Source organism: Sesamum indicum, linkage group LG6 (genome assembly GCF_000512975.1).
Source record: "Sesamum indicum cultivar Zhongzhi No. 13 linkage group LG6, S_indicum_v1.0, whole genome shotgun sequence".
In the NCBI taxonomy this organism is placed as follows: Eukaryota; Viridiplantae; Streptophyta; class Magnoliopsida; order Lamiales; family Pedaliaceae; genus Sesamum; species Sesamum indicum.
In genome coordinates this window covers 19,747,384-19,764,990 of record NC_026150.1, presented here as the reverse complement: position 1 = coordinate 19,764,990, position 17,607 = coordinate 19,747,384, and the positions used below count along the sequence as shown (strand labels likewise).

The following is a 17,607-nucleotide window of genomic DNA, read 5'->3' as shown; positions in this document are numbered from 1 at the left end:
ACATTTGATTTGGGATAAATCTAATCAACAAGCATGTCGAAATCCTCAGTAATGTCGAAACCCATGTTCCCTGTACTAGGAGTACAATATATCAGCAATCGTTTTGAAATCTTACAATCGCAATTGTATCCACTCATATCTTGCACGTGGTAAGATTACAGTCTTTTGATGGTCGATCCGATCCTTTAAACTCTTCCAGAGTTGAAAAGGACTTTTGACTGTTAAATATTGAGACTTCAGGCTCTCATGAAGATGATGACAAAATCATTATGCGTCATGAAGAAATGACATAATAGTTCATTCATTTTCTATAATCTTCTATAGTTGAAAAGTAAGAAAATAAAACATATCCACAAAAATTTTGGTCAAAGATAAAATGGATTTATGGATTTTGAGTTTACCTGTTCCAGCACTAGATCACTTCTCCCACAGCTATAGAGTATAAAAGTTGCAACCTTCTTTAATGAGCGGAAGTTTTGAGAGACTCTATCATGAATATACTACAACAAGTTAATATGCACTTTTAGCATAATATTCAACATATACATAAAAGTAAAATAATATGTATTACATATGATATAAAGTAAAAATGACATGAAACATTACTAACATTAAGTTACACATGAGTTACCATGTAATTAGTATGAATTATAATGGCATGTATACATGGAATTAAATAAGATGTTTGCCTTAAATCTTATAATGTTACAAATAGCAATTAAATGGTATTCATGCCAAATCATTTTCTTAACAAATAAATTTTGTTGCATATACTAGCAAAATATGTAAAATACATACATGGGCATATGAAACAAAACTATGTTATCAAAAAATTATCACAAATCAAATAAATAAACGAAGAAGCATCGGGCTTCTTGATCAAGCCATTATCTCAAAACACTTCAGGTGGTGAGAAAATTAAACATATACTTATCATCGCTTCAGGGATGATATTGCACATAATTGGTACAAAATATTTCACCTACTACTGGAGATGATTTTAACTCATTACTTACTTCAGGAAGCAATGAAATTTTATAGAACATATCCACTTCAGGGGATAAAATCAAGAATTGTATGCCTGCTTCTGGAGGCAATATCACATCCACTTCAGGGGATAAAATCAAGAATTTATATATATATGTCTACTTCAGGAGACATTGAATTATATAATATAATTACTCATATTTTATTATGAAATATTCAAGGATACAAGTAACTATGATATTGTAGAGGTAAACAAACAAAGAAGAAAAATTATACTAATAAAATTATCATTTTACCTTGATCGATCGTAACGTAACGTCGTGCTGATAACGTGTTATAAACTTAGAGAAATTCTAAGTTTATTAGCCTATCACTCTTAATAGAATATAAAGTAAAATATATGTATTTCTCCAACAAACTTTCTTTGTTCACTCCAAAAACTTCTTACAAATGAAATACATGGTGGTATTTATAGACCACCAAAATTGTGGTTACAAAATACATCATAACTATTTTAATTACAAATTATAATGGGGGATACAAAAGGGTGTATAACATAATGGGTATTAAAAAAAGAATATGAAGAGGTGTATGCATTCATATATACATATTATATATAATAAGTATTGCTTTATCACGTTGCTGTATTATGGAATAGCAAAAGATATAAAAGGAAGAGAGAAAAGAAAATGCCAAATGAATTATGAAAAAAAATTGATCAAATAAGTATGTTTTCAAAAAAATACACGGATTCAGTGAATTTAGACAATCATTTAAAGCTTGGGGGAAAGCGAATGTAAATCTTAAAAGGGAGACCTGCAAAAAAAATATTAATACTATGACGTCCAAGTTAGTACTGAATTTAAGATTGAATAAAGCCAAAAAATAAATAAATGTGATTGAAAATTGAGATATGGTGAATAAAATTGGTGAAAAGTGTAAGAACATGTGATTGTGCCTGTAGAGTGCTTAGAGAATGTTTAGAGAGTGAGAGAGATGATTTAGAGAGTAAAAAAGGTGTGAGGGACGTGAGGGGTATCGTCCAGAGAGTGAGAAAGGTGTTAGGAAGATCTTAGAAAAGTGTGAGAAATGTTAGAGAGTGTCTCCGTATGGAGGAGTAAACTTGTACTTATAGGGGGTGTCCCTCAGCGATGGGAGGTTACCGCCTTCAAGGCAAGGTTCGTGGAAAAAAGGATATACTCAACGACCTAGGGTCGACTTTGAGGAGACCTCTTCACCTGTAGCTATGGCCAAGTCCATTCGGATACTGGTTGCCATAGCAGCATGGCATGACTATAAAATATGACAAATAGACGTGAAAATGGACTTCCTTAATGGCTTCGTCGAGGAAGAGGTCTACATGGATCAGTCAGAGGGTTTCACCTTTGTTGGAGAAGAGCAGAAGGTTATCATCTACAAAGGTCCATCTATGACCTCAAACAAGCTTCCCGAAGCTAGAACACACGTTTTGATAAAGTTATACGGGGTTATGATTTCATCAAGAACGAATTTGATCCTTGTGTAAACAAGAAGATTAGTGGGAGCTCAGTTGTGTACCTTGTGCTTTATGTTGACGATATCTTGCTCATTAGAAATAATGTCAAGATGTTGAGAGATATTAAAACATGGTTATCCACTCAATTTTCCATGAAGGACTTGGGTGAAGCTTCATACATCTTTGGCATCAAGATCTACAGGGATAGATCTAAGAGGATGTTAGTGTTGACCCAATTCTCGTATATTGAGAAAGTCTTGAAGAGATTTTAGATAGAAAACTCGAAACAAGGATTCCTTCCAATGAGTCATGGAATTAAGTTATCCAAGAAGCAGTCACCCAAGACTGATGAGGAACTTAAGCAGATGTCGGACATCCCCTATACTTTAGCCGTAGGCAGTATTCAGTCTGTTGTTCAGTGTATTAGGCCTGATATCACGTACACTTTGAGCGTGACGAGCAGATATCAGGCATGAGCTAGGGAGGCACATTGGAGAGCGGTCAATATCATACTCAAGTACCTAAAAAGGACTAAAGATATGTTCTTGATCTACGATGGTGGAGAGTCGATATTGGAAAGCTACAACGATGCTAGCTTCTGCTTGGATGATGATGATGCCATATGCAGTCAAGGGGCCAGTATGTAGTTTTCTCCTCATTATCAGTTAAAATACAAATCACATTTTGGTTGTATAAAGATAAATTAAAAGCGTGGGAACTACTTGTGATGAATTACTTTGTGGTATCTGATATATGCGATATATATATATATATATATAATTCTGGGTTGATTGTGTTTATTGTGATGTTGGGACTACATGTGCATATTGATTATGTGCATATCTATATATAGATATGCATAGATATGTGCATATCTATATATAGATATAGGGATTACTTTAAATATGATGTTTAGGGAAGATTCAGCCGTAACAGTGATAGAGGGTGCTACACTTAGACCTGCAGAGGCATGTTTTCAAAGCCCCCCTAGGGGGGAAGGAGGGCACCCCTTTCAGCAAAAAAATGCTGACAGACGAACTCCCGATCAACTGGAATGAGCCTAATATGTTGGAGTACAATGGAACCATAGATCCTCCGGAGCACTTGTCATGCTTCGAGAATGTTACCCTTCTCCACTGTTATACCTCTAGGGTCAAGTGTCGTATGTTCGTAACCACCTGCCGATGGTTTGCCCAACAGTGGTTCAACCAATTGCCCATAGGATCAATGCCATCATTTGGAGAATTTCTATCTCTCTCTCTTTCTGCACCAATTTGCCAGCAGTAGAAGACGTCGAAGGACAACCATAACCTTTTTTTCCCTATAGCAAAATGAAGGAGAATCACCAAGGGAGTTTTCAAGATGTTAACTTAGCGGCCCAAGAGGTCTCTTCTACTACATCAGATGTACTAACCAGTGCTTTTTCACAAGGATTGCGATGGGGACTTCTTCAAGTCCTTAGCCAAAAATTTCCCTCACATATTACAATCTTCTAGCTCGAGCTAAAAAGTACATTAACTTCGAGGAAGCTAGGAAGTACAAGCATAAATTCCTAGGGGAAAAAGGTGAGGAATAGGAATACGAGGCCGCCGACCTCGAGGAATAGGTCTTGCCTTCGACTAAGCACCTTAAGCCTACTTCGGGCAAGCACTTAGATCCTTCTTCGAGGGGAAGCATATAAGCCTATCTATGTAGGCACAAAAAAACCCTATCTTCCACGTAAGCATATAAGCCTGCTGGCGAGGCTCTTTAACCTGCTCCAAGTAGGTACCTTTCCAGAAGTAAGCTTTGCCCCCAAATAGGCACCTTGCCAAAATAAACTATGTCTCTAAGTAGGGACCCCCTCAAAATAAACCCTGCCCAAGGCAGAGACCTTAGAATAAGCCATATTCCCAATTAGGCAGCAAGCACCTTTAAAAAAAACCATGCTCCATATAGGTAGGATATAAGCTCTATTTTCTTTAAGTATATTAATGCTACTAACATTTTCTTTTGGTAGGAATGTGAAATAAAAAAATGGCTCCCTCTTTAGGCCTGTTTCTTGTATTTAAGACGTCTACACTTATTATTGGGGTGGGGGATGATGCCTGTAGAAATGGAATAATCCAAAGAGGCCCAAACGACTCAAAATGAAGAAAGGAAAGCAAGCCCATGGTGCTCGAAAGAAAGCGCCCCTAGGGAGTACGGCAGGCGCTCCCAAAAAATAAATTGACCAAAACTAGCCTAATCAGCCCAAGGTCTCAGAAGCCTACAAAGAAACTTAGGGACTTGAAGTCTAACCAAAGTCAAAGTCAATCTCACATGGCGCCTAAGGTGGTCTAGGTAGCATCTACTTAGGATTTTTGGGGGCACACTTCATTGAATCGGATAAGGACCAACAACCCCCTAGGGAACACGTAGCGCCTCCAGAGAGAAGTAAACTATAAACTTTAAAAGCTTGGATAATGGCTACAAGAGAGCATCTCCTCAACCTCCCTAAAAATTCAGGAAGACATCCTTTACTCTAGAAGGGACCTTCATCCACAACAAACTCCAACTGATTCCCCCAAATTTGAGGGGATTCTCCAACTGCCTCCCCGAAACTAAGTGGATTCTCTAACTATTGGGGCTCTCCAAGAGAATCTAAGGGTGATTCAACATTATCTAACAATTTTAAGATCATGCTCCCCCAAATTTATGTTCTTCTCCAACCCACTCAGATTAACTATAGATAGAGAACTCCCTCTCTAGCAGAAGAAGACATATTTTTTATGCTTCTACAGTTTGAGACTGCATACTACAACTTTTATCTTCTTACTACCAATTTAGTTGAAAGGAACATTATATTTCGTACTTAAAATTTGGTTTAGATATCAGTATCTCATTTGTGCATGAAAAACGAGAAATAACATTCTCATTTCACCCCTTTACACTCATTTAGTCTTTAGCACTTATTTATTACTTTCCACTCCAAGTAGACAAAGCATCTCTATTTTTGCGAGCATCAACCATTATCAACATCTTTTTTTTTCCACAAAAGACTTGTATTTTTTATTAATCAATTTACTTAACAATTTTTTATTTGTACATATTTAAAATTAATTTATTTCCTTTTCAGTTAATTAATCAAATGTAATAAAAAATTAAATTATAAATACGCTAACAGTGTACTCATTTGCTAATTTAAAAAGAAAAAAGCCCCTTCCTAAAAAAAGAAAAATAGCGGTTATCTATAAATAAGAAAGTCTAATTACAATTTTGGCCAAGTGCTTGTGTAAGTAACTAGAAACCAAAATGAGACCATTCTCACCTTCCTTCCCCACCAATCACTCTCGAGGTGAAATTGTTGGGTGTAGCCGGGTGCATTACAACTCAATCCTTCACCTGTCGCTTCAACTCCAATCGGGTTCAAAATACGTCGGGAATGCTGACCCACCAATCACCCCCTCCTCCGCTCCATAAATTAAAAAATAAAAAGAAAAATTCCTATGTATATGTAAAAGCAAGAAGACAAAAAAAAAAAAAAAGGAAAAAAAATCTACAGCCTAGCTCTTGCATCCCAGCTCTCCCTCGGATATTTATCATCAACAACGATATTTTCGATGAACAGGAGAGAATTCGACGGGTTTGCTCTTTGTGATGATTTCAGAGTTACACCTCAGTAGTTGAATCGGGAGAGCCCAGAGGAAAACAAGTGTCTTCGCCGCCAGTGTTCCATAGGAAATGGGCATAATTAGCAGCGTAGTATGAGTTCTCGGGCTCTGCAGTGATGGCCTCCAAGTAGGTCTCCTCGGCAGCCCAGAGATTGTTCTTCGCCAGCCACAGGAAGGTGGCGTATTTGTTCAATGCTTCTGCGTCTTTCGGTTCCACTTTCGCAGCTCTCTTGAAGTAGTCTTCAGCTCTGTTTCAACGACAAGAGTGAATAAACGTTTAGTACAATGGTAATAGTTAGTATGTAATCTAAAGAGAACTCCATCAAAAGTTTTATTTGGCAACAAGGGTGTAAGGGTCTGATTCAGAGGGCGTCTGGCTTAAACCTATTTATGGTCTTATAAGCTTATATATTTTATGAAATGTTTTTAAAGCTTATAAGATGCTATGCTTGGATGAAATAAGATCATCTAGCTGATAAGATATTAGCAATGACAAGTTTTTGTAGTTAATATGAACAAGTTAAAGGATATTAGTAAGAACTTAAATATAAGAAAAGAGGTTATAAACTACAAATATTTTATTTTTGGATCTTACGAGCTCCTCTAGAGAAAAATTTACAAAACACTGTACAAACATCTTAAGCTCATAAGCATCTTATGGTATGTGTTGAAGAGCTTATGAACTCATACAAACACCCTTAATAAACTGAGAAGGGTACTACAGAAAGTGAGGACTTGACGACCGTAAGTGGAGCTATCATTGAGGCGGACCCTGGAGCCCAACCCCTTTTGGCTCCGTCCCATGACTTCCAGAATCAAGATTCTATTGATTTTTCAAACTAATGTGAGGACAAACAAGTACAGCCCTTGAGAAAATTGCCAAGGTTTTGTTGATATTTTCACTAGTGGGCTTGAAGATGTGCCCACAATGTATTTGGTTCACTGATATTATTTGTCATCTCAAGGAAAAGGGAAATGCACCACACATTGTGCTATCACATTCCTCGCAAACAGCTAAAAGAAGGTTTTCAAATGCAACTCGACAAGCAGAGAAGTCCAAGGCTGTGATACTATCCCAACTACAATCTAATTGGCCATATGTAGAAATATTTGAACAGAAACAGCTGCTATTGGTCAAAAAACAAGAAAATGATATCAAAAAAGGAGGAGAAATTATGTACCTGTCAAAATCTTGAGCTACCAGGTAGAGAAATTGAGCATAGTTTGCTAGCAAAAGAGGGTTGTTGGGATCATGGGCCAGTTCTGTTTGGTATAGCAGCTCTGTTCTGAAGTATTCTGAATAATCATCAGCTTCGATTCTTGCGTCGACCGGCGATACAAACTTTTGGGTCGTTTCTTGATCCACAGCCCGTGTTCGTGAAGCTTCTTCCACGATTGAATTCCATAAGGCCGTCTCTTCTTCTAGAACTGATTCACTGGAGACTGTCTCTTCCCCACTAGTCCTAGAGGGATTCCCGAGCGAGGATTGCCCATCAGGAGTAATAGTTGGTTGGTAATTTGATTCATCGAACCTCCCATCTCCATCTGTACCACTACCGACCGGCCTGTACTTTCCACCACCACCGCCGCCATTGTTTCCTCCTACTGAAGTCGACTTTCCATTCGAAGAAGACAATTTGAAATTTCTAACAATCGATGAATGGAACTTCTGCTTGTCTGAACTCTGATCTTCTACCACGGAAACATGTTCCATTGCAACTGAGTATGGTTGTGCCGTTGGTGCAGCAGCTATTGCAGCATTACTCGATAATGAATAAACACTATAATTGGCAAGAAGTATCATCACATAAACCATTAAAGTCGGGGTGTGGGAGAACACTTTCTGAAACAACCAGACGAACGAAGCGTGCATTTCCTTCTGAACATTTGCCAAAATCCCTTGTAAATCTTCATAAAACAAAACCTCCCTCATCTGCAGAGTAAAACTATGGAGCTCGCGGATTATAAACACCATAGAAGAAAAGGCCGCCTTCACTGAGCAGTAGGCCGACTCCCCAGCTTCCATAAACCCTTCTTGCCATTGTTTCTTCCGCTTTATTATTCTAAGGGACAACGGAATTTCAACCCTATTCGCCTTCCTCTCAATGTTAGCAGGAATTATTTCATCTCGTTCCGGAAAATCAGGTGGCTCTAAAGCATCAAACTGCTTCAAATTTTCCAAGAACTTATCCTCAGCACTGGAAGCAGCGTCCGCATTTTCCAACCTTGCTTGCCCAGAATCATCAGTTCTTGCACTCTCACCCTCATTGTCATCGCTGCGTTGAAACCTGAGGGCCGATTCTTCAATCTTCTTGGAGAATTCTTCATCTGAAAACGAATCCAAGCTAGCACTCAATGCTCTTCTGATAGTTCCAACCCGGGATCTCCTACTATTACAAGATCGAGACGTGTTGCGCTTGCAGGACTGGGGGCCACCCAACAACAGGGCCGAGCTCTCCACGTACAGGCAGATGAGAGCTCCATCGCAGCTAAGCGAACGTCGTTTCGAGGACGACGGGGAGGAAATCGCTGACGCTAATGTTTGCGAAGAAGATGGCAAGTGAGGAACTGTCGATTGTGACCAATGTAAAGAACTTGCAGCAACTTTCAATCCCATTTCTCTACAATGAATCAACAAAAGAGCAGACTGAAAGGGAGAGAAAAAGAAAAGAACTTTTCTCTCTTGAAAAGAGAAATTTTCACACTTCTTGGATTCGGATCGGGGGAAAAAGCAGAGCCCTCCCCACTGCTTTCCTTCCTCTAAACTCAACAAAAACCCTGCAACAGAATTAAACAAAAACCGAACAATTTTAAGTCAAAATCCACGTTCCACAAAACCCAATTAAAAATAAACAAAACTCAACATCCCCCCAGTGCTTCTAATCATTACACTCCCTCCCCATTAAAACCGGATCAAGAAAACGCAGTTTAATACGGCACAGAAACTCATAAAAGCGGAACCCAAAAAAGAATAAGAACTCACCGGAAGAATTACTCCGGCGAGATCCCCCGAAGGAATCCTCCACCCTTTAACAGAAAGAACGGGAGCACGAGCACTGTAGCTTCACTTATCAAGAAAGAAGAGGAGGGCTGTGAGGTCTTTAAAAACACTACAAAATAAACAACCAAAAATAACTTAACAAATACACTAAAACACCCTCGAAACTTATGAGGAAAAATCTTCGGACAGTCCAAGAAATGTAGATACTACGCAAATCGTATATGGTATAGCAATGACTGCTACTTCATAGTAGGTAGGACCGTACCCATCATGATTTTTTCTCATTTAGGGTTCCTCGAATTTACTTGGAGCCACAATTACTATTCTTACGCATACGCTGTAACAGTTCCTTCTTTGTCTTTTTTCCTAATGAAAGAGAGTGATATTTGCAAGAATACAGTTGTTACTGTAGTCGGTGCCTTTAGAAACCGAGTCACATGCGAATTCGTGAGTGGAGAGTTGAGGCCGACGCGGCTAAGCTCACGGGCCTTTTTGAAACCTTTCTAAGGAATGGGCATATGCCAAGTGTAAAACCACCACCCGTGGTTGATGAATATTAACATTAAAAAAATTGTTTAAATAATTTAAAATTTTCAAATAAAATAATCATTTAATATGATACTGATTCACACCAATTAAGAGATTTTGAATTCAAGTATTTATGTGGAGATATTTCCTATGCCCTTCAAACACCGTCAAGACCCACGACGAGATCTGCAACGTATCTGTTCACCATTAGATAGAAAGATGATGAAACTTTAAAAGCCTTCATTGATAAATTCAACACCGAGGTGCTTGAGGTACCTGAACTGAAAGTTGATATGATGACTTCTATCTTGATTCATGTTCTGAAGAAAGGAACTATAGCTTCTGCATTAGCTAGAGATCTGCATGTGGATGTGGAGGATTACATTTAATTATAGAAAAATACATACAAGACGAAGAAATGAACCTCCTCAAAGAAAATGAATGGAAGGTCCAAAACGTCGAAAGAAGAGGATAAAAAAAAGAACAAATATGGTTTAAGACAGAGCAAATCCTGCAAGTAAAGAAGACCCACACCCAAAATATAAGAAGTTCCACGAGTACACACCCTTTGACTACAACAAAGACAAAATTTACTGAGTTTTGAGAAAAGATTGCTATAGTGGCCTCGCAAAACTAGGCTAACTCCATCAAAGAAAGGGTTAAAATTCTATTGCAAATTTCACAAGGATAGAGGGCATGATACTAAAGATTGTTTCCAACTAAAGGAGGAAACTGAGAGGTTGATAAGGTAGGAATACCAAAAAGAGTTTACTGCAAATCATGAGGCTAAGAAATCTGACAGGCGCAAAGAGTGCATGTGGGGAAGGAGCAGTTCAAAAGCCATGAGAAAAGGCACCAAGAGAGGACCCAGTAAGCCCGCATCGAAGGACTCTAAGCTATGAAGATGACAACCAGCCCATGAGAGGAGTGATCAACAAATTTTTGGAAATCGCACTTGTGGGGACCCATCAAATCAAAGGAGAAAAACATGTAAGGTCCGGATAAACTTTTGATGATAATCATTATAAACCGGTTGTGTTGTCTATTGTGACAAGATTGGGAGGTATTACATTTGATGATAGGGACCTTGAAGGAATCCTCTTTCGACATGATGATCCAGTGGTTATAACCATAGATGTGGCCAATTTCGCTATCCAGAAGGTGCTGGTAGATAATGGAAGGTCAACTGACATCATCTTTAGACATGTGTTAGAGAGCATAGATATGCCCTTAGCCAACATCAAAACAATGAACACACCACTTGTAGGATTTTTGGAGGAGGAGCAATTGCTCCAGTTGGAACTATTGATCTGCCGACTTCGTTAGGAGCTAAACCGTGTAGGAGAACCTTAATAGTATGGTATTTGGTGGTGGACACCTCTTTTGCTTATAATATGATATTAGGGTGTCAAACATTGGACCATTTTCAAGCAATAGTATCAGCATACCACTTGAAGATGAAATTTCCAACCAAAATTGGTATTGGGCAAGTGAAGGGAGATAAAAAAAAAAAGCAAGACCATGTTATCACACGGTAGTTAAAAACAAATTCAATATCGAACATGCGAATTGAAAAGAAGGCAGGAGGACAGGTATCAGACCTTGAGGTTGAGCAAAAGTTCAAGGAGAAAAGAGTTAAAAGGATGGAACCATTAGACTATAAAATTAAAGAGTTAATTCTAGGAAAAGAGGACATGACTGCGAGGATAGGAAGTCATATTCTCTCGGTATGGAGTTGTTATTGATTGAATTTCTAGGAAAAAATGTGGTTATGTTTGCATGGGCTGCAATTGATAAACGTTGATCCAAAAGCAAAACCAGTAAGGCAGAAATGCAGAAACTTTGGTCCACTAAAAGAAATCAGACCATTGAAAATGAGGGCGAAAAACTACTTGCAGTAGAGTATGTGATGGAAGTACAAAATATTGATTAGTTCGCAAATGTAGTAGTGGTGTCGAAATCCGGAGGGTAGTGGAGAATTTGCACTCGCTTCACTAACCTCAACAAGGTCTGTCTAAGGGATCCTTACTTGGAATCCTTAGAAGGCACCCGTCAACAAGGAGGACAAGAATCTCCAGTCAAGTAGCATCATGAAGGCTACATCCACGAAAAATAAAGCGCAAGGGGCCCTCCATGCAGAGAGGTTTTGACAATCTCCCTCCAAGAACAAAAGGGGCGACCCCTCATCATAACAGAACCTACAAATAGCGACACATCAAGAACATAGCTTCACTCCCTAAAGTGAACAGCAAGTATGAAACCAACAACCATTCGAGTCGCATTACCAAGATCCCTGGCCTAAAAACGTGGCCAGGGGCGAACCAAAAGTGTAGCAGAAAAAATAAAACTGTTTCATCCCCATTCCAAATATATTATAAAAGAGATAAAATTAAGTGGGTCTCAAATGGCTAAGACCCAAACTTTACCCAATTCTTTTGGGTATAATTTAGGTAAAACCCTATAGGTATATTATATGGTAGGACACAAATAGGGTATGAAAAATTTGCTATGGGTATCTGTTAGGACCGATTCTGTGTAGGACGATACTCGCCTATTGACAGGCCTAGTTGGAACCATGGGTTTTAACCCATATTACCAACTTTTAGTATAAATACCACGTTCATAATTGAGAGGAGGGAAAGACAAAAAGAGAAAAAGAGGTTTGTATTATATTATAGAATAATTGTGCTAAATTGCACTTCTGATTAATTAACATCTAGTTGGTCTCATTTTTGTCCAATCACTATCCAATCAAATATAGTTTAAATTAGAGTAAAAATTTGAAATATTTGAAATGATAAAATTCAAATATTTTTCCTTAAAATTTGAAATTCATTATTGTAAATGCAGTAATTCATACGCAGTTTAAAAAAATAAAAAGAATGAAAAGAAATCAGAAGCAACGACAACCTCAATAACTGGGGTCCAAATCCTCTCAGACACTTTAATTTTGTTACCAACTAGATAAGCTTAATACTTGGGTTGAATTATTGTCACACATGGCGAAAAGTACTAAACAAATATCTTGTCTGGAAGAAAATATCTCAAGCCCTTGAGCAATTCAAATATCTCCTCGATTCCTTAGATCACTTGTCCAAGAGAAAAAAACTTGACTGAGGTATGGAGCGTATGGTGAGGCCGAGTCGCAGCGATGTTCACTTGAACGGGGAGGCAGCGGCGAGGGTGGAGGCCGCCACCCGAGACTACTTCGACCGGGCAGCGCCCAAGCGGCACACCAAGCCTCAACGCAGCGACTACTCTTCTGCATATGTGGATGGCTTTTCAGCCCATGACACTGTCATTCCTGAATATCTTCACTTCCAACGTCTTGAGAAGGATGATGTACAGGTTTGATTTTAGATACTGTGTGTGTATATGTTGTTATTATTTATAAATTCATTTTTTCAAAGGGGTAAATTGTTGTAAGAAATGTGATCTTTTCTGGCTGCTGGTTCTTATATTCGAAAGTGGAAAATTATAGGGGTGAATAGCAATTTAGCTTCCTGTGATATTGAAAATGAGTACATTACCCCCTATGACAAAAATATAGTAATTTACCCCCTTGTACTTTTTAAAATAAAGCAATTTACCTTCCTATATAAGGGAGGTAAAAATTGCTTCATTTTAAAAATTATAGGAAGGTAAATTGTTGTATTTTAAAAAATATAGGAAAGTAAATCGCTATTTATTTTTTCATAAGGGGTAATTTACTCATTTATGATATCACAATAGGGTTGCTTGCATTTTTACCAAAATTATAGTGAATATATAGTAATCAGTGGCAATTTAGGAAGGTCGTCGACTTTTGTTTCGAGCTGAAAATATTAATTGCAGTTAAAATTATGACTCATAATTCGGCTATTACTCAAGATTATGCAAATAATTAGATCATAATAGAGATCATGATAAACTTTATGGATAATTACACTCACTCAGTTTTGGTGTAATCTTATACCTAGACTCCCTATGCTTTGGTAAATTATATTTAGTACTCTTGAATTTCGTTTTCGTCTAACAAATAAGTCTCTACATTAGTCAACAATCGTTGAATTTACTGCTATTGACAAAAGAATTGAATCACAATTGATATTTACCCCCAATTGACTTATTACTAAATTAATGTAAATCAAACAATTTTTTCTCGACTAAATTATCCTTATAATGGTAAAGATATGCATCCTCACATTCATTGACGAGTGAAGACATATGAGGGTAATTTGCTCATAAAAAGATTATCCGACATGCAATAAATCAATAATAAGTCAATTGAGAGTAAATATAGATTTTTTTTTCTTCAATTTTTCACTAATATCAGCAAATTCGGTGAATTGTGACTAACAGATGAATTTATTTATTAGAATGAAGTATACCTCAGGAGTGCATGATGTAATTTTTCAAATCAAAGAAAGTTTAGGTGTGATTACGCCAAACCTCAGGGAAGAAGAACGTAATTATTCCTAAATTTTAATTAACCATTAACAAACAATTGTAGAATGACCAAAACAATAAAAAAAAGAGAATGTATGTGGTTGTTTTGGGATTGAAATCGAATAAATGGTGTTGTTCAGTTATCAAAAGTATAATTTCTTCAGTTAATAGAATTAACATTACAAGCTTTATGTTTTATTTTAAGGTTAATTAAACTTATATCTCATTTAAAAATACAAAATTATACTTTTAACTATAGATGTTTTAAAATTATATTTACGCCCCATATGAGAATTCTCCATACCCCTCTTGTTTGGGTTTGAGTTAAAAATATTCATGTCAACAAAAGAAATTATCCAAAACTTTCAATTTTAGCCTTTATTCAATATTTTTCTAATAATATTTTTATATTGTAGGGTGTAATATATAAGTAAAAGGGTGTCATATTACTAGAAATATTATTTTTGAATTATAGCCATTGATAATAAGTAGCCGATTATATGACCCGATTCATTTAACCTTAGCAGATCTTTTTAAATAAATTTAGGAGAAAAATATTATTTTAGTCCGCTAAGTATGCCTAATTTTAATTTTAGTCCGATAACTATGTCCATTTTTGTTTAGGTCTAGTAACTTACGAAATTGCTTACTTTTAGTCCTTTAGCAGATTTTCGGACAATTTTACCCCTATGCAACTTTTGAAAGACAATTTTAGTCCATATGCTCTCATAGGGGTAAAATTGTCCGAAAATATGTCAAATGACTAAAAGTAAGCAATTTAGTGAGTTACTGGACCTAAACAAAAATAGACATAGTTATTGAACTAAAATTAAAACTAAACATATTTAGTCGACTAAAATAATATTTTTCCCTAAATTTAGCTAAATATCAATTTTAATGAGCTTTTTAATTTTGAACTAACATTACATGTTGTACTGCAGAAGCTGGTTTACAAAGGAAGTACGGCTGACGACGAGTTTGTGGAAACCAAATATTACAGTGATCTCAATGGCGTTGACAAGCAGCATCACACGGTATCATCAATCCTAAACCTCCATGCTCCCATCATTTCTTGTTAATATTTCTTCATTGCAATCAAATTTAGGGTTAACTATATTTTGTTTTTTGAACTATAACTGTTTTTATATTTTGGTATTTAATTTTTTTTTGTCAACTTAGTATCTTAACTTTAGAAAATTTTGCACTTTGCCGTTTGTAATTGTTTTTCAATCAAGGTTTTGGTCGAAAAAACATCAGTAATGCACATGTGATATATAAATGTTATATGAGGTAATATTTTTCACATATACACAGCATGTGATGTTTTTCCGACAAAAAACTCAACAAAAAAAGCGGCCAATATATGGTAAGTTGAGATGGTAAGTTGACCAAAAAAAAAAATTGACAACAAAGTGTAAAAACGGACATTGTTCGAATGGCAAAATATAATTACCCAAAAAACTTTTAAAATTGTCATTTAAAACAAATACTAAGCTACAATAATCTTGATCTTGTGATTCATTTGAAATTTAATGAATGAAAGTGAAGAAGGAAATAAAAAATACTGAAAATGGTATGGATCTTTTATCACATATTTGTGTCACAGACTAATATCACATCAATACGTGTATCATATGTGATCCAACTTTTAAATTATAATCTAATTTAGTTATATTTTTTTATTTGAAAAAATTATGCGTCAATCACTCATCGGTGTGATATACTGCAGACTGGAACAGGGTTCATAAAAGTGGATAGCATAAATGGGAAGGGCTTCAGCCTGTCTGCAGATACTGCTGCTGAATGCCACGCCTCATGCAGGGGAAATCCTGCTACTAATGACTGGATTCCTGCTACTGCTGATATGGTACCACAACAAATATTACAATCTATTCCCATTTACCCTTTTTCATTTTCATCAAACACACAAACACAGCACAAGCTTGTGTTTTTGTCTCTTGATTAGGGTTAAAATTGCATTTTAGCTATGAAAAATATTAGGGAAAAATATCATTTTAGTCCGCTAAGTATGCCTAATTTTTAATTTTTTCGATAACTATGTCCATATTTGTTTAGGTCCAGTAACTTACCAAATTACTTATTTTTAGTCATCTGGCAGATTTTCGGACAATTTTACCCCTATGTGAAGTGAGTGCATATGGACTAAAACTGCCTTTCAAAAGTTGCATAATTTCCACAACCATTTAGCAATTACATAATTATTTTTTATTTTAGGGAGGTATTCATAAATTCTCAAATAACGAGAAAATATTCATAATTAAACCAAATTTTATGGAAGGTGGTTGTAATTTACTGTAATCATTACGACTATTTATGGCTATGGGTCTGAGTACTCATACCCATTCATTTACAAGTTTAGAGTTACGCTATCTTTTTCTTAAAGGGTTTTTTAACTTAGGTTGTATTTGGATTGAAGGATTTGAAATTTTTTAAATTGCAAATTTTTCACAACAAATTCTTTGATGTGCTTTGATAATTTTAAACATAAAGAATTTCAAATTTTTTCATTTTAAATTTTAAACTAAATTTTGATAAATATAAATGAATTTTAGATTCATTTCAAACGGAGTCATTTGAAATCATATTTTCAAAATACTTTCATCCTATCCAAATTTATCAATTCAAACAAACACACCCTTAGTGTTTTCCAAAGGGGATCTCTTACATTTAACTGTTCTTGATTGGTGTTGCATTTTTATTTTTTATTTTTCTTTCCTTTCTTTCTTTTCAGGTGGATTTTATCTCTGGCAAGCCCAACAGGAGTGGTTGATTTGAGTCATGTGTTGAACCATGTAATGGAGTTTGGATATGTTTTGGTAATTGATGTTTAGTAAGTTTGGGATGAAGCTTGAATCAGACAGGTTGATTAAGCTTATGTATGAATAAATATTAGCTTGAACTGAGTTTAGTTTGTATCATGTCTAAATTGAAATCCCATGTCATAATTCAACTCGGACATGGTAGAATTATTATAGATGCATACTCTTCATTATAAGTTGATGCATATCAATATTCTATGGATTAAAGGTAATTTTAGTCTCCTAACTTCAGGTAATTATTATTTTAGTCCGGTAATTTATTAGGGTTCTATTATAGTCCTTTATAACTTAAAAAAGCTCAATTTTGGTACACATTTAGTCGAAAATTTGCCTCAGTCCTGAAAAAAGTCACATGGCCTTCACGTGACTTTTTGAATTGGGGGTTTCATTTTTATTGGCTTAAAAAGCTCACGTGGCGATGATGTGGAAATAAAAAAATGTGTACCAAAATTGAGTTTTTTTAAGTTATAGAGGACTAAAATGAAACCCTAGGTTACGGGACTAAAATGAGAATTGCATGAAGTTAGGGGACTAAAATTACCTTTAATCCGTTAGGTCATGTGACTTTTTAAGTCAATAAAAATAAAACCCCCAATTTAAAAAGTCACGTGAAGATCATGTGATTTTTTTCGGCGACTGAGGCAAATTTCCAACCAAATGTGCACTAAAATTAAGCCTTTTTAAATTATAGAGGAT

The 17,607-nt window shown here is 36.1% G+C and overlaps 2 protein-coding genes across 2 annotated transcripts; one reads left to right on the top strand and one right to left on the bottom strand.

The window, feature by feature from the left end:
• Positions 5,668-9,368, bottom strand: LOC105165171. The gene is made up of 3 exons (XM_011084081.2): positions 9,098-9,368; positions 7,296-8,892; positions 5,668-6,362 (listed from the first exon to the last, which is right to left on the bottom strand). Exons 2-3 carry the CDS (start codon positions 8,729-8,731, stop codon positions 6,113-6,115), a joined length of 1,686 nt encoding a protein of 561 aa, XP_011082383.1. The 5' UTR covers positions 8,732-8,892; positions 9,098-9,368; the 3' UTR covers positions 5,668-6,112.
• LOC105165170 lies at positions 12,630-17,087 on the top strand. The gene is made up of 4 exons (XM_011084079.2): positions 12,630-12,991; positions 15,013-15,105; positions 15,801-15,938; positions 16,824-17,087. Exons 1-4 carry the CDS (start codon positions 12,764-12,766, stop codon positions 16,860-16,862), a joined length of 498 nt encoding a protein of 165 aa, XP_011082381.1. The 5' UTR covers positions 12,630-12,763; the 3' UTR covers positions 16,863-17,087.

What these genes read in the sequence shown, in the direction of transcription:
- LOC105165171 (XM_011084081.2), bottom strand. Translation starts at nt 8,731, where the DNA reads ATGGGATTGAAAGTTGCTGCAAGTTCTTTACATTGGTCACAATCGACA. An exon ending in GTAGCTCAAGATTTTGACAG is followed by an intron (nt 6,363 to 7,295) that starts GTACATAATTTC and finishes TCGTTGAAACAG; the next exon opens with AGCTGAAGACTACTTCAAGA.
- LOC105165170 (XM_011084079.2), top strand. Translation starts at nt 12,764, where the DNA reads ATGGAGCGTATGGTGAGGCCGAGTCGCAGCGATGTTCACTTGAACGGG. An exon ending in TTGACAAGCAGCATCACACG is followed by an intron (nt 15,106 to 15,800) that starts GTATCATCAATC and finishes GATATACTGCAG; the next exon opens with ACTGGAACAGGGTTCATAAA. An exon ending in TTCCTGCTACTGCTGATATG is followed by an intron (nt 15,939 to 16,823) that starts GTACCACAACAA and finishes CTTTCTTTTCAG; the next exon opens with GTGGATTTTATCTCTGGCAA.